Source organism: Nannospalax galili, unplaced genomic scaffold (genome assembly GCF_000622305.1).
Source record: "Nannospalax galili isolate Female #2095 unplaced genomic scaffold, S.galili_v1.0 scaffold1090, whole genome shotgun sequence".
Taxonomy (NCBI): domain Eukaryota; kingdom Metazoa; phylum Chordata; class Mammalia; order Rodentia; family Spalacidae; genus Nannospalax; species Nannospalax galili.
The window spans coordinates 351,322-368,954 of record NW_008327607.1 but is presented as its reverse complement, the minus strand read 5'-3'; the positions used below and the strand labels follow the sequence as shown (position 1 = coordinate 368,954).

Below are 17,633 nucleotides of genomic sequence, written 5' to 3'. Positions count from 1 at the left end.
GTCCTGGAACTCACTATGTAGACCAGGCTGGCCTTGAACTCACAGAGATCCGCCTGCCTTTGCCTCCTGAGTGCTGGGACTGAAGGCATGTGCCACCACATCCCACCCTGTTGCAATTTTAATTTTCCAAGAAATATTTTAGTAGGTTTGAGTCCTATTTCTTTTTTGTATAATTTTTTTTTTTTGGTCTTTTTGAGACAGGGTCTCCCTGTAGTCCCAGCTGTCCTAGAACTCACTATGTAGACCAAGCTGGCCTTGAACTCACAGAGATCCGCCTGCCTCTGCCTCCTGAGTGCTGGGATTGAAGGCGTGTGCCACCACAACCAGCTTTTTGTATAATTTTTATTGAATTTTTATATATTTCATACAGAACATCTTAACCATCTTTATATGCCCCCCCGCCCCTACTAGATCTTAGGGATTCTGTCATTTATGTTAAGGCCTGTTGAGTAAAGTTAGTGTACCCAGATGCCCCTCAATGCAAGTTCATCCACTGGGGTCTAGTCAGCCTATCTAGAGTCACTCCCTTAAAGAAGAGCAGTTCTCCCTCACCCAGCAGTAACCAGCTGCCAATAGTTCTTTGGCTAAGGTTGGAGCCTGCTGCCTATTTCCCCAGTTCTATGAGGAGTTTTTGTCTGCTTGAGTTTTCATGGGTCTTGTGTCTGCTGGCACCATTGCTGTAGGTCCATATAAGCAAGGTCCCAGAAGCCTGTAAGATTCTCTTTCCATATGGTCATGCACCTTCTCCCCTGGCTCTTACAGTCTTTCTGCTCCTCTTCTGCAATGGTCCCTGGGTCACAGGTGGGTGAGGTTTAATATAGGAGTCCTGTCCAGGGACACACACTCTGCAGTCTCTTATTCTGTACGCCTTGGCCAGTTGTGGACTTCCTGTGTGTATTGCACTCTGTTGCAGGAAGTTTCGCTGATGAGAGTTGAGGGATGTATTGGTATTCTTTCTGTCCCTGTTCCACTATGTTCCATGAGCCTTAGGTATAGAAGTTTCATTGTAGACATGTCACTTAGGGTTGGGCATCTCATAGACACTTATTCTCTGTGTGTGACCAGTTGTAGAACTCTGTAATAGTCTCTGTTTGTTGCAAAAAGAAGCTTATTTGATGAGTGGTGACTGGTGTACTTGTCTGTAAATATAAGGATCAATATTTAGCATATAGTATGAAATTACATTTGTCTAGGAATGTAGCAGCCTTAGGGTTTTCTCTAATATCTTTGGCCTCTCCAGCCATGTGTATTTGGCTATATTTACAGTACCACACACAAGTTTCTTCCCACTGAGTGGGCTTTAAGTCCAGTTAGGTAGCTACTGATTACCCCCCAAGATAAAAGTGCCACTACTGTCCCAATATTGTTTGCTGTGCCAGTCATTGTTGTGGTTATTAGGCCTTTAAGCTGGCATTGGACCACTGAGTGATGTCCCTGAGCAGCCTGCAGAGTGTCTTATTTCTTATTAATGGGTGGAGTAGATGCTTAGTCTCACACACACTTGCGTGCTTGCTTTTCTTTTATTTATTAGTTTTATTTTATGTGTATCAGTGTATTACCTGCATGTGAGTGCACCCGTGTCGTGCAATGCCGTGGAGGTCAGAGGAGAGCTTTGGATTCCCCTGGAGCTGGAGTTAAGGATCGTTCGTAGCTGCCATGTGGGTGCTGGGAATCGAACCCGGGTCCTCTGCAAGAGCAGTCAGTGCTCTTAACCACTGAGCTATCTCTCCAGCCCCATGCATGCTTATTTTTTAAAACCCCCAAACCGTCAAGAGACAAAGTCATCAGAAGGACTAGATGTCAGACCCAGACACTGTAGTTACCTGACAGAAAATTTAAGAAAACTGTAACTAATATATGAAAAGCTCTCACGGAAAACACAGACTATAAATAAGCAGAATTTTAGCAGCGAGAGAGGTTACAACAATTCATATGGCAATGCTAGAAACATACATTCGCCAGAGATTTGAAGAATACCTTTGACAGGCTCAGCAGTAAGTTCCACATAGCTAAGGAGGGAGCCGGTGAACTTGAAGACATGTCAACAGAGGCTCCTCAAGCTGAAACACATAAAAATAGTGGAACAAAAAGCCAGAACTAGGGCTGGGAATGTAGCTGACTAGGCAGAGTGCCTGCCTAGTATGCACAAAGCCCTGAGTTCGATCCCCATCATTGCATTGACAACTTGACCAGTGACACACACCTACAATTCCAGCACTTGGAGGTAGACCCAAGAGGATCTGAAGTTCAAGGCCATCCTTGGTTGGTTACATAATAAGCTTGACAAGGTCAGCCTGGCTACATGAGATCCTGCCTTAAAAATAAAAAAGATACTTGCATGTCTAGAGAAAAAGAGTATGGGCTAGAGAGATGGCTCAGTGGTTAAAAGCACTGGCTGCTCTTGCAGAGGACCTGGGTTCGGTTCCTAGCACCCACATGGCAGCTAACACTCATCCATAACTCTAGTTTCAGGGGATCCAATGCCCTCTTCTGGCTTCCTTGGGCTTTGCATTACATGAATGCACTTATATACATGCAGGCACAACACTCATACATATAAAATAAAAATAATAATTTTAAAAATGAGTAGCAAGGTAATGGATTTATGATACAAGCACTGTAAAATCAAAGTGTATGATAATAACTATATAATAATGATAGGATAGACCTGAAAATATATTAAAGAATGCTGATGCTATATAAGAATTGGTATATTATTTGAATATAAAAGGTGATTAAAGATATATAGGGTAGGAGCTGGAGAGATGGCTCAGTGGTTAAAAGAGTATACTGCTCTTGCAGAGGACTGGAGTGTGGTTCCCAGAACCCATATCAGGTGATCACCAGAGGATCTGATGCCCTTTTCTGGCCTCCAAGGGTACCTGAATGAAGGTGGTGCACATAAATTCATGCACACACAAACATAATAAATCTTTTTAAAAAGTAAATCGAGGAGACTAGCTGGGAATTGAAAGAAGGCTCAGTGTTAAGAGTACTGGCTGCTCTTGCAGAGGACCTGGGTTTGATTCCCAGCACCAACATGGCAGCTAACAACCATCTGTAACTCCAATTCCAGGGGATCTGACACCGTCTTCTGACCTCCATGGGCACTGCACAACACAGGTGCACAAACACACAGGCAGGCAATATAGTCATACAATAAAATTGTTAAAAAGAGGAAATTGATAGGTGGGGAAAGATGTAAATGGATGGGACTAAGTGCAGCATAAAGTAAATGGGTGGTGCACCTCACTGAGCTACGTTCCAGGTTGACATTTTTCAGGACACTTTATCCCCAAATGGCAGATAAATAATATTTTAACTGCATAGACATTTAGATACAACATTCAGCAAGACAGAACATTTGTATAATACAACATGCTTTGTGGCCACAGATGAATTAAAATAAAAATAATAACTCTATCAGAACATATCCCTAAGAGTTAGAAAACATGAGTCAAAGATGAAGTCTAGAGGAAAGTTAAAAGAAATCTTGACTGAAATGGAAATGCAGCACAAGCCACTGGAACAGCTACCACTGCTCCTGCTTCGAGGAGCCACCTCTACAGCACCGTCCATGGTGACCGCATGATGTGGCAGACATGATGGGATGTCACAAAACCCAGACTGAAAAAAAATTAACATTCTTTAAAAAAATTATTTTAAAATATTTTTATTTTATGTGTATGAGTGTATTGCCTGCATATATATGTTTACCCATGTCATGCAATGCCCACGGGGGTCAGCAGAGGGCATCAGATTCCCCTGGAATTGGAGTTACATATGGTTGTTAGCAGCCGTGTGGGTGCTGGGAATCAAACCTGGGACTTCTGCAAGAGCAGCCAGTGCTCTTAACTGCTGAGCCATCTCTCCAGTCCCCAAATTATTTTTAATGTGTACGCATATTTGCCTGATGTAAATGCTCCCATGCCATGCAATGTCTGCAGAGGCCAGAAGAGGGCATCAGATATCCTGGAACTGGAGTTACAGACAATTGTTAGCTGCCACATGGTTGCTGAGAACTGAACCTGGGTCCTCTGTGCAAGAGCAGCCAGTATTCTTTAACCACTGAGCCATCTCTCCAGCTCCTTAAAAAACAAAATTAAGACTGCAGCTCCTGCCTGTGTTTCATGTGCTCTCTCCCTATTGCTTTTACCTCTCTGAGAGAAGCAAGCTACTGTATTGTCGGTAACTCTCTAGAGAGGCCCACATGGCAAGAAACCAAAGCTTCTAGACAACAGCCACATGAGTGAATTTGGAGACAGCAACACCAGCACTCACAGAACCTTGAAGTGACTACAGCCTTGTCCAACACCTTGACTGAAACTGAGAGATTTGAGGTAAAACCACTCGTGGATATCTGATGCTCTGAGACTTTGATAATAAACATTTGTTTCAAGCTTTAAATTTTGGGTTAGTATGTTAGACTGCAGTGGGCAACATATAGGCTTGTGGTACTTGGTAAAGCACTATAGTAACAGCACTCTAAAATGTGGGAGGAGGCCCCTGAGATGGCTCAGTGAGTAAGGGTGCTTGCTGCTAAGCCTGACAATCTAAGTTCAATCCCCAGGACCCACATGGTGGAAGGAAAGAACTGACTCCCACAAGTTGTCCTCTGACCTCCACATCAGGACGTGACACAAGCATGCCACTGTCTCCCACCACAAACAAATAAATAAATGCAATAAAACTTTGTTTAATATAGGCGTGGCATAGGGACTGGGCATTGGGCTTTGAGGACTACACAGTGAAAACCTAAGGTACCTCAAAGAAGGTGCTAATAGAAGCCTCGGGCGGTTGATAATCAGACTGTGAGGGCAGGCCGGGAAGTGAGGCAAATACTATTGGAAACCACTCTGTTGTGCATAAGGTTTAGCAATCCTCTTGCTGAGTGAAGGAGAGGATGGGAAACATGCCCATGAGTTGAGTGATCTTGCCAAGGATGTTTCCTCACAGCCTGGAAGGTGCCACCTAGCTTCTTTTTGCTGCTTAGAGTAAAATGCAGGAAGAGAGACACATAAACTAAAGCAACCAATCTAGAGCGAGAGCCATATTGCCTCCCAGAGGACCCTTGTCAATGCTGGAGACTCTGTTAGTTGTCAAAGCTGGAGAGGCTGCTCGGGGCATCTAGTCAGATGCCAGAGATACTACTAAGCAGTCTGTCATACACCAGAGTCTCTCTCTAGCCACTCGTCCCTGCCGCACGAACATGGAAGAGCTATCCTGTCTAAAATGCCAGTACTGCTGAGTGTGAGAAAACCTGAACGAAAAGGAAGAGCTGTTGCACGTACAGCAGCAAGACTGCGTGGTTTAGAAACTGCGTAGCCTCCCCAGTGGCTCGATGGTTCCCAGCGAAGCTCAAATCCAAGGCATTGCCAGGAAACTATGCTCCAAACGCAACACTATGACTGCAAGCAAAATCTTACAGTCGCAACTCAGGAAGATTGAAGACAGTGCTTCAAAGGCAATTCAGACAGATATAGAAGCTCTAAACAGATTGTAAATATGCTTCCTAGACCCTCAGAATCCAACAGCAAGGGTTCTAGAAAGCCCCTTGGCCATCTCAGCAGAAGCTTAAGGCAAAGAGGTCTTACCTCAAGCTTATGGGCATGGTTTTTTGTTTGCTTTGTTTTGTTTTGTTTTTTAATCTGAGTAGAGTGAGTAATAATTCAAAGTTGTCCACAAGACTTTAAAAAAGGACTGCGTATTCAGAAACCTTCCACCTTGAACTTATTTGGATAAAGTAAATAAAAATGGGAAGATGACTTTCGCTTTTGGACCAGAGACTTAATTTCTTAATTTATTGCATTTTTGTTAATTTATTCTATGTCTGTGCACATGCCATGGTATGTATGTGGAGGTCAGAGGACAAACCCAGATCTGGGGCATCAAACTCAGATCATCAGGCTGGGCAGCAGGTGCTTTTACCCAATGAGCCATCTCGCTGGTCTTTATTTTAAAAAATACTGATAAGGAGGATCAGAGATTCAGTGGGCAAAGGCACTTGCTACCAAGTCTGATGACCTGAGTTCAATACTCGGGACCTACATAGTGGAGAAGAGAGCCAGCTCCCACAGATTTTCTGACTTCCACCTGTATTCCATGGTGTGGTCCCCAGGTGCTTTTACCCAATGAGCCATCTCGCTGGTCTTTATTTTAAAAAATACTGATAAGGAGGATCAGAGATTCAGTGGGCAAAGGCACTTGCTACCAAGTCTGATGACCTGAGTTCAATACTCGGGACCTACATAGTGGAGAAGAGAGCCAGCTCCCACAGATTTTCTGACTTCCACCTGTATTCCATGGTGTGGTCCCCCAAATATATATGTGTGTGTGTGTGTGTGTGTGTGTGTGTGTGTGTGTGTGTGTGTGTGTGTGTGTGTCTTTTTGAGACAGGGTCTCCCTGCAGCCCTAGCTGGCCTGGAACTCACTATGTAGACCAGGCTGGCCTTGAACTCACAGAGATCCGCCAGTCTCTGCCTCCCAAGTGCTGGGACTACAGGTGTGCGCCACCATGCCCAGCTTATATTTTGGTCTTTTTGAGACAGGATCTCCCTGTAGCCCCAGCTGACCTGGAACTCACAATGTAGACTAGGCTGGCCTCGAACTCACAGAGATCTGCCTGCCTCTGCCTCCCAAGTACTGGAACTAAAGGCATGTGCCACCGTGCCCAGCTAAATAAATATAAATTTTAAAACACTGATAAAGAGTGTATGTCCTTAATGTTATACATTTTCCTCTAAGTACAACTTTGGCTACAAATTCAGTAAGCTGTAGGTTTACTTTCACATAACTCAAAATATTTTCTATTGAGATTTCTTCTGTGATCCTGTGTTATTTAGTGGTGTGTGATCTGCAAGTTTCTTGAGGTTTTCCAGATTTCTGTTTTGGTCTTTTGTTTCATCCTCCTATCACCTGAGAATACTGTGGTAGCTGTTCTTTTACACAGTTTGGCAGTGTTGTCTGGCCTGGAAGAGGCTCCACTATTGTTAGATGAAGCATTCTATAAATGCCTGCTATATCAAGTTGACCCATGATGGTGTTCAGCTCAACTATATCCTTACTGATTTTCTGCCTGCTTGATGTATCAATTACTGAAGCAGTCTGTGAAGTCTGGATCACAGCAGATTTATCTGCTTCTTGGATTCTACCAGTTTTTGCCTCACAGACTTTGGTGCTCTGTTGTCTTCTTGGAGAATGGACTTCTTAACTGTCACTTAATGCCTTTCTTTACACCTGCTGATGTTTCTTTTTCTGAAATCCTGATTTGTTTGAAATTAATATAGCTACTCTAGCCAACCGTGGTGGTGCATGCTTGTAATCCCAGCACTTCCTAGGCTGAGGCAGGAGGACCATGACTTTGAGTCCACTTGGGCTACAAAGTGAGTTCCACGCCAGCCTAAGCCACATGGCAAGATTCTCACCAAAAGAAAGAAAAACAAAGGCAGGAAGTGAGAGAATAAACTATATACAACCTATCCACAAAACCTGGATCTCAAGGGGATTGTGCTGAATGAAAAAAGTCAATCTCAAACCCCTCAAGGGAGTGGTGGTATTTGCTACAATCCCAGTACTCAGGAGGCTGAGGCAGGATCATGAGCCTGAGGCCAGCCTGAGCTACACAGTGAAAGCTGAATGGCAGAGGAAGAGGAAGAGAAGAAAGAGGAGGAAGAGGAGGAGGAGGAAGAAGCAAGGGATGGACGGGGAGAGAAGGAGCTAACTCAAAGGTCTATATCACAAAACATTATAGAGAACAAATTAGAGGCTACCAGGGACTGGGAAAGAGAGTGAGGGAAAGGAGTAGACTACAGAGAGACTTTTGTGGTGACAGAACATACACACAACTGTGTATGTAAATGCTGGTAACACCTGAGTAAGTGGTCTGCACGGTGTTACTATTTAAAGAAATTAGGTGAAGGTTCATGGAACCTCTCTGTGCTTTTTTGTTTTCAATTTCCTTTGAATCTATGATCATTTCAGAAATTTAAAAATAAAACTGAAAACTGACCTTAGAATTCCAGAATTCTACTGGCAGGTGCAGGTTGAAAAAACTCTTCATCTACAAATTACATAACAAAGAAGAGATGATTTGGACAGAGTCAACAGTCAGATATGGTGCCACATGCCTGTCATCCCAGCATTGGGAGGCAGAGGCAGGAGGACTGCTACAAGTTTGAGGCCAGCCAGGTCTACATACTGAGTTCTAGGCCAGCTAGGGCAAGACCCTGTCTCAAAAGAACAAAACAAGTAACAAAAAGAGCAACAGGATTTTGCAATAGAATTTACAAAAGAACAATAGAATTGTGTATAGACACCAACAAACTGATTTTTTTTTTTTTTTTGGTCTTTTTGAGACAGGGTCTATCTGTAGCCCCAGCTGGCCAGGAACCCACTATGTAGACTAGGTTGGACTTGAACTCAGAGATCCACCTGCCTCTGCCTCCCAAGTGCTGGGATTAAAGGCATTCACCACCATGCTTATCCCAACAAACTGATTTTAAAATGTGTAAGGAAAGACAAATGAACTTCAACAGGAACGTGATTCTGAAAAATAACTGAAAAGCTGGACAATTCACTACTGACTTTAAGTGTTACTATAAAGCTATACATGAACCAAGACACATTACAATATTTACAATAAAGGAATCATGAGAACATGGTGTTTGTAAGAGGACATACATATAGACCAGTGGTTCAGAGCAGATTCTGTAACTAGAAACATATTTATCAAATTACTTTTGAGAAAAGTACAAAGGCATTCAGTGGAGAGAAGGCAACCTTTTTTTTTTAATGTGTATGTGTATACTGCCTGCATGTATGTAAGTGCACCCATGTTGTGCAGTGCCTGCTGAGGACAGGAGAGGCTGCCGAATCCCCTGGAAATGGAGTTAAGGACAGTTGTTAGCTGCCATGTGGGTGCTAGGATTTGAACCAGGGTCTTCTGCAAGAACAGCCAGCCAGTGTTCTTAACTGCTGAGCCGTGTCTTCAGCCCCTGAAGGCAATTTTTTTTTAATAAATTGCGTTAAAATAACTGTATAGTTACATGCAAAATAACTTTATATCTTATTTATTGAAATTACCTCAAAATGGGTCTCTAAAAAATGGGTCCTAGGGGCTGGAGAGCTGGCTCAGTGGTTAAGAACACTGCTTGTTCTTGCAGAAGACCCGGGTTCGAATCCCAGCACCCACATGGAAGCTAACAACTGTCCTTAAATCTAGTCCCAAGGGATCTGATGCTCTCTTCTCACCTCTATGGGCATTGCACAACAGGGATGTACTTATGCATATACAGGCAATACATATATACACATAAAATAAAATTTTTTTAAAAAATGGGTCCTAGCTAGGTGTGGTGGCCTACGCCTTTAATCCCAGCACTTGGGGGGCAGAGGAAGGTGGATTTCTGTGAGATCAAGTCCAGCCTGGTCTACACAACGTTCCAGGCCATCTGGGGATACAGGGAGACCCAGTCTCAAAAAAGAGGGATCCTATGAAAACCTAAAACTATAAAATATATAAAAAGCCTAAGAGTAAGTCTTAGTGACATTTGTGTCTTATTTTCTGCTGCTGTGATTAAAAACACTGACCAAAACTAACTTGGAGAGGAAAGGGTTTATTTGGCTTATAGTTCGCAGTCCATCATCAAGGGAAGCCAAGGCAGAAATCCAGGGCAGGAACCTGGAGCACAGACCATGGAGGAACACTGCTTACTAGTTCGCTCCTCTGGCCTGTGCTGAGCCTGCTTTTTTTTTAATATAACACAGGATCACCTGCCCAGGGGTGGCATCACCCACAGTGGGCTGGGCCCTCCCACATCATTCAACAGCAAGAAAATGCCCCACAGACATGGCCACAGGCCAGTCCAATGGAGACAATTCCTCAACTGAGGTTCCCTCTAACCAGATGTGTCAAGTTGACAACTAAAGCTATATAGCACATTGGGTTAGGAAAATATTTCTTAAATGTAACATCGAAAGTGTTAAAAGTTATAAAACAGAGTTTATCACAATGAAGAACCTGTTGTTTAGAAACAGTTAAAAAATTAAAAAGATAAACCATGTGATTAGTATAAATACTTGCAAATCATATGTCTGACAAAGAGATCCAGAAAAGAACAAGCAATACATATTTAAAAAGAAGCTAATTTAACAGTGGTCAAAAGCTGGGCATGGTGACTCACACCTGTGAAGCCAGATTTGGGAAGCTGAGACAGGAAGATTGCTTTGAGTTCAAGACCAGCCAGGACTGCATACTGAGTTCCACACCAGCCTGTCTTACAGATCCCACCTCCTCCCCCCAAAAAGTAGGGCAATGATCAAACACATCAAAGAAGAAAGATTTCAAAGTACAAAAAATATGTGCAACATTATCAGTCAATGAGAAATGCAAATTGACAATACTCTGAGGCAGAAATGTAGACCCCCTAGAACCATTTTTTTTTTTTTTTTTGCAAATGGGTCTCATTGTATAACCCTCTCTGGCCTGGAACTTGCTATGTAAACCGGGCTGGCCTCAGACTCACAGGGATCTGCCTGTCTCTGCCTCCAGAATGCTGGGATTAAAGGTATGCACCACCACGCCTAGCCCCCAATTCTTTTAAAAAACTATTTTTATCTTACGTGTATAAGTGTTTTGCTTGCTTGTATGTAAGTGCACCATAAGCATGCAGTGAGGCCGGAAAAGGGTGTCGGATCCCCTGGAACTGGAGTTACAGGCTGTTGTGAGCCTCCATGTTGGTGTTGAAAACTGAACCCAGTTCCTCTGCAAGAGCAAATGCTTTTAACCATTCAGGCATCTCTCCAGCCCCCTGAGTAAACAAGTTTACAAAGAACTCCAAACACCTAACAGTATGAACGCTACTCAAGATGTGGGCGCAACTAGACCTCTCACACCCTGTGAGGAGGGAAATAAAATGTACAGCCCTTCCAAAAACAGTTTGGCAATTTATTTTCTATTATTGTTGATTGTTTGCTTTTTGCTCTTTGAGATAGTCTTGCTATGTAGCCCAGGCTGGCCTTGAACTCATAAACCTCTGCCTCATGAGTGCTGGAATTAGGAGTGTGCACCACCACAATCAGTCTGTTTGGCAGTTCCTTATAAAGTTAAACACATAGGCTGGAGATATGGCTCAGCAGTTAAGAGCACTGACTGCTCTTACAGAGGAGCCAGGTTCGATTCCCAGCACCCACATGGCAGTTAACAAGTATCCGTAGCTCCAGTTCTGGGGGAATCCGACTTCTTCTGACCTCCACAGGCATTGCATGACACAAGTGCACTTACACACATGCAGGCAATACACTCATACACATAAAATAAAAATCAAGAAATATTAAAAAAAATAAACACATAATTAGTACTTAATCCCATAATCCCATTCCTCGATAGGTACCCAAACAAAATAAAAACCTGTGTCCTCATAAAAACCTGTGCATGTGTGTGTGGTAACTTTATTTATAATCACTGAAAACAAGAGGCTAGTTCAGATTAAACATATTTGTAGAATGGAATACTACTCAACAATGAAAACAGATGAACTACCAACATAAAACACGTGAATCTCAAATGAAAGAAACCTCTACTGGAGCTGAGGTGAGGGGTGACAGTAGACAGCCTGCTTTACAGGCATGAGGATTTGAGTTTGAATCTCCAGTACCCATGTAAAAAGCTAGGCGTGGCTGCACAGACTTGTAACCCCAGAACTGCCGGCAGAGGCAGGCAGGTCTCCAGAACTCACTGGCTAGCCAGTCTAATCAATTGGTAAGCACCAGGTTCAGTGAAAGACCCTGTCCCCCAAAATAAGGTGGGGAGCTATCAAGGAAAACACCCAACATTGACACTTCTAGTCTCTACCTATAAGCACCAGTGTACACACACACACATACACACACACACACACACACACACAATTCAAAAAGCTACATATCAGGGCTGGAGATGTAGCTCAGAGGTTAAGCACTGGCTACTCTTGTAGAAGACCCAGGTTCGAATCCCACACCCACATGGTGGCCAACCACCATCTATAACTCCAGTTCCAGGGGAGCCAAGATCCTCTTCTGTCCTTTTTGGGCACTGCACGACATGGGTGCACTTTACATATATACAGGCATAACATTCATACACATAAGAGAAAAATAACCAAAAAGCTGCATATCACACAATTCTATCTACATGATTTTCTAGAAAATACAAAGCTACAGGGATTGAAAACACATCAGTTGTTGCAAAGCTGGGAGCGGGAGCGTAACTAAGTACAGATGGCTTGAGGGAACTTAGTGATGTTATGATAACATTCTACATTGTTGTGGTTATGCAACAGTGTGCATTTGTCAAACGTATAGAACTGTTGCTGAAGAAGGGTGAATTTCACTGAATGTGAAATAGACTTTAAGAAAATGAAGGAAAGTATAAAGCAAACTATGAGAAGAGACAAGATGAAGTCACTCCCATTAGGGCACTGCTGGTAGGCGCCCAAGAGAAAATGGCACGTGCTACATGCTGGGGCTGGAGCTCAGGGTAGAACTCTGCATGTGCGAGGCCCTGGGTCTGATTCTCAGAACCCCAGAACTAAAAGAAAAACATATATAACAAGCGGGGCCAGCAAGACAGCTCAGCAGGCAAAAGCACTTGCCATGCAAGTCCTGACAGCCCAAGCTTGATCCCGGGAACCCACGGTGGGAGGAGAGAACTGACTCCTGAAAGTTGTTCTCTGACCTCCAGGAATGTGCTGTGGTATGCATGTGTCCACATTCACACAAACACACACATGCACACACACATACAAAACAAGTATTGGTAAGGGGCTGGTGAAATGGCTCCATGGGTAGTCACTTGTCACAAAGCCTGACAACTTGAGTTTGATCCCCAGAAACCCGTGGTAGGAGGAGAGAACCAGGTCGGGCAAGTTACCCTCTGGTTCCACACGTGCTCCATGACACTTGCAACCCATCAACCTCCACACACATGCATATACACATGTAAATAAAGAAATGCAATAATTTTGAAAATATTAAAAATAGAATTACTGGGCTGGGTGATGTGTGTAGCTCATGAAACAACTCATGCTAGGCATGCACAAGGCCCTGGGCTTAATCTCCACTAACACACACACACACACACACACACATACACACACGCACACGCACAGAATCACCACATGATCTAGCAATTCTACTTCTGGATATATACCCAAAGTAACTAGAAAGCAGAGTCTGGAGAGACATTTATGTGCTGGTGTTCATAGAGCACTAGTCATCACAATCAAAAGGTAGAAACAGCCCAAACAGCCTTTGACTGGTGAATGAATAAATAAGCTGCTGTAGATCCGTACAATGCAATATCATTTAGCCTTAGAAGGAAGTTCTGACACATGCTACAACATGAACATACCTTGGAGACATGCTAAATGAAACATGCTGATCATAAAAAGACAAATACTGTGATTCCACTGACATGACATACCTAGAGGAAGCAAGTTCACAGACACAGAAAGGAGAATGATGGTTGCCAAGTAGCTACAGAGAGGAGAGCAGGAAAGTAGTGTTCAATGAGTATGGAGTTCCATTTTACAAGATGAGGTAGATAGATGGGGATGACAGGTTTATGACAATGTGACTAGACTTTGCAGAGGACCTGGGTTCGATTCCCAGCATCCACATGGCAGCTAACAACTGTCCTTAACTCCAGTTCCAGGGGATCTGACGCCCTTTTCTATACTCCCCAGGCATTGCAAGACCTGGGTATACTTACATATATGCAGGCAAGACACTCATATACACAAAATAAAAGTAAATTAAAAAAATGGTTAAGATGGGCCAAGTGTGGTCCAGGATAGCATAGCAAGCAAGACCTGTTCCCCACCCCCCACACACACAAAGGTTAAGATGGTAAATTTTATGTTCTATGTATTTTACATTTTAAAAATAGGTTTCTTACTTGAGAGCTTTATATTTATTATGCAAGGATTACCAGCTATGTCAAGTTGGGATTTTTCCTATGTGAATGGAAAAATTAAACAAGATGGACTATGTAGAATCACTTTGTGAACCACTACTGATGTAGAGTCTGGTCTCTTGGATCTGAGCTGCTCATGTGGTAGCTAACTTCAGAAGGTGGGGAAACAGGTAAGGAGTGAGTGTTGACTAAGCTGGGCCTGATGGCTCATGTCTGGAATCACTGTACTCCTAACACTCAGGAGGACTGTGAGTTTGAGGGCAGTCTGTACTGTATAATGCGTTCCAGACCAGGCTGAGCTATATAGTAAGATCATGTATTTTAAAACAACACAAGGGGCTGGAGAGATGGCTCAGCAGTTGAGAGAACTAGCTGCTCCTCCAGAGGACCTGAGTTCAGTTCCCAGCACCCACATGGTTGCTCACAACCACCTGTAACTCCAGTTCCAGGGGATCCAATGCCCTCTTCTGACCTCCATAGGGACTGCATGCATGTGGTTCATGTATATGCAGGCAAAACACAAACATACAAAATTAAAAATAAAAACACACAAAAAATGTTAAAGGTACTGCCTTTACAGCTACCTCAGGAGAGAATTTGGTAGTATTGTATGAAACTAAACATACAATCCAGACATTGCACTCTCTGGTGTCTGTCCAAGGAGCTGAAGCCTGTCTACATAAACCTGAGCACAGATGTCTACAGCAGCTTTACTCATAATTGCAAAACCTGGAGTCAAACAAGATGTTCTTTAGTAGGCGAGGGATAAATAAAATGTGATGCTTACAGACTACAGAAAATATTCAGGAGAAAATTATTCAACACTAAAAAGGAATGAAGTCAAGCTATGGAAAGTCATGGAGAACATTTAAATGCTATTATCAAAAGAAAGAAGCCGGGAGCTGGAGAGATAGTTCAGTGGTTAAGAGCACTGACTGCTCTAGCAGAAGACCCGAGTTCGATTCCCAGCACCCACATGGTGGCTACAAATGGTCCTTAACTCCAGTTCTAGGGGAATCTGACGCCTTCTTCTGATTTCCACGGCATTGCACGACACAGATGCTCTCATACACATAAAATAAAAATAATAAATAAAATGTGTAAAAAGAAGAAAGCAGCCAATCCCAAATGGCTACATACTCACTTTATGATATACTTTAATTATAGGACACACAGAAGGTAAAACTATGAAGGCAGTACAGAGCAGTGTCTGTTAGGGTTTGGTGGAGAAGAAGGGATGAAATTAGTGGAGCACAGGGGTGTTTAGGGCACTGAGGCAATTCTGCATGATGTAATACCAAGGACACATGTCATTAACACTTGTCCAAACCCATACAATGTACACCACTAGGAGGGAGCATGGATATAAACTATGGACTCTGGATAAGAATGCTAATGCACCTTTGCATGTTCATCAGTAACCGGTGATGTTGATGGGGTGCATGCGCACAGAGAGTGGGCAGGGTTGGCTATTCACATGCAAGGGTAGGAAGGGTTATGGGAAATTTCTGTGCCTTCTAGTTAATTTAGCTATGAACCTAAAACTGCTCTTTATTTTTTACTTTTTAAAATATTTTATTACTTTTTATTTTATGTGTATGAGTGTATTGCCTGCATGTATGTGAGTGCACCCGTGTCGTGCAATGTTGTGGAGGTCAGAAGAGGGCGTTGGATTCCCTTGGAAGTGGAGTTAAGGACGGTTTGTAGCCACCATGTGGGTGCTGGGAATTAAACCTGGGTCTTCTGCAAGAGCAGTCAGTGCTCCCAAGCCCTGAGCCATCTCTCCAGCCCCAAAACTGCTCTTTAAAAAAATCTTTTAACTATGGACTAGGACAGAATGGCACAGCAGTCAAGCCTGGCTCCAGCATAGAATCTGGCCACCGTAGTCAACAGACTGAGTCCTCCCAGTGCTCTCCAGACCCTGAGAGTAAACTCCAAGCTTCTCAGCCTGGTTTCTAAGCACTTCGTCATCTAAGTCCAGCTCACTTCTCCAGTTTCAACCCTTGTCACACTTGGCCCCTACCTTCTACTCCAGTAAACATAATGGTTGGGAGCTGGAGGGATGGCTCAGCAGCTGAGAGCACTGCCTGCTCTTGCAGAGAACCCAGGTTCAGTTCCCAGCACCCACATGGCAGCTAACCATTATCTGTAACTCCAGTTCCAGGGGATCCGATGCTTTCTTCTGGCCTCCATAGGCACTGCACACATGTGGTGCACTCATATACATGCTGGCAAAACATAAAATTAAAATAATAAAAAAATTTTTTAAGCCACAGTGGTTTAGAATTCCACTACAGGCCTATATCCTTTGAACTCCGTCTGTGAGAACGCCCCGCCTACCTCCCACCCTTGGCCTGGCCAACTGCTGCGCATCTTTCACTCTTCCTCCACACAGCTAGGACGACCTCCCTCCTCCCCTCAGGTTGGGTTGGGGGTTCCCCTCTGTGTTCCCACTGTTCTCAAGTTTATCCTTTTCACAGATAATGCTACACATTTCTTTTAAAAAAAAAATTCTACATATTGGGACCTATTGTCCTATCAAACACTGTTCTAGGCTCTAGAGATTTAACAATAAATGAAACAGACAAAAATCCCTGCCTTTGAGAAGCCTAAGTTCTAGGGGTATCTTTTTCCTTGGCCTATGAATGTGAAAGGGGGCATGCTCTGCCTATAAAACAAACAAACATCAACAAGAACAAAAAGACAAGGTGTTGCACAGCAAAGGTTTGGCCTCTCCCTCCTCAAAGGAAGATCTGAGTGCTCCCTGTGCCAGGAATACTCCTTCACCCCAACCACCAGAGGCAGTACGGTATGGAGTGGGTCCCAAACCTGGTTAGGCATCAGACGGGTCTACTGAATGGGATGGTGCCTGAGAAGCTATGTCTTACAGGTTCTCTGGATCATTCTGGTGTAGCCAGCTAAACATCAGGGCCTTAGAGCTGCCACTGTCCTTCAGAGTATGCCATGATCCATCCCTACCCAGCCACAGACCCCACTTTGCTCTCATCCTTTGCTACCACATCTTTCCTTCCTTCATTTCCTTCAGGTCTCTGCTCAAATCTCATCTCGTGATAAATATTTCCCAGACCAGACTTTTGCTTTTTAAAACTATTAAGTGTATGCATGCATGTCCGCATGTGTGGGCATGTGCATGTGAATACAGGTGCCAGTGGAGACCAGAGGCATCGGATTCTCTTGGAGCTGGAGTTACAGGAGGTTGTGATTTACCCAACACTGGTGCTGGAAACAGCTTAGGTCCTCTGCAAAAGACTGTTTTTCACTGCTGCGCAATCGATCTCCTGTTTTTGTTTTGCTTTGGAGACAGGGTCTCTCCATGTAGCCTGCTGGCTGGCTACATGCCTGGAGCTCCTCCTGCCTCAAGCTCCCAAGCGCTGGGATTACAGGCTTGCACAACCACACCACACCTCACATCACACTTTTAAAAAATTTTTATTTATTTTTATTTTTATGTATGTAAGTGCAACCATGTCAGGCAATGCCTGTGGAGGTCAGAAGTGGGCATCAGATACCCCTGAAACTGGAGTTATAGACAGATATTAGCTGTCATGTGGGTGCTGGGAATTGAACCCAGGTCCTCTGCAAGAGCAGCCAGTGCTCTTAACCATTGAGTTACCTCTCCAGCCCCATATCACACTTTTCAATACAACAATCCCTTTACCTT

At 43.6% G+C, this 17,633-nt stretch overlaps 1 protein-coding gene across 2 annotated transcripts in view; it reads right to left on the bottom strand.

Moving 5' to 3' along the window:
• Sys1 (SYS1 golgi trafficking protein) overlaps nt 1-17,633 on the bottom strand; it is a 38,512-nt gene that overhangs the window by 4,408 nt on the left and 16,471 nt on the right. The window contains exon 4 of one of the 2 annotated variants that reach the window (XM_029564236.1): nt 8,041-8,059. The exons of the other annotated variant lie outside the window; for it this stretch is intronic. Coding sequence (XP_029420096.1) covers nt 8,059 — 1 coding nt within the window. The 3' untranslated portion in view covers nt 8,041-8,058. Of the gene's footprint in view, nt 1-8,040; nt 8,060-17,633 lie in introns of those variants that run through there. 2 annotated transcript variants of the gene reach the window in all.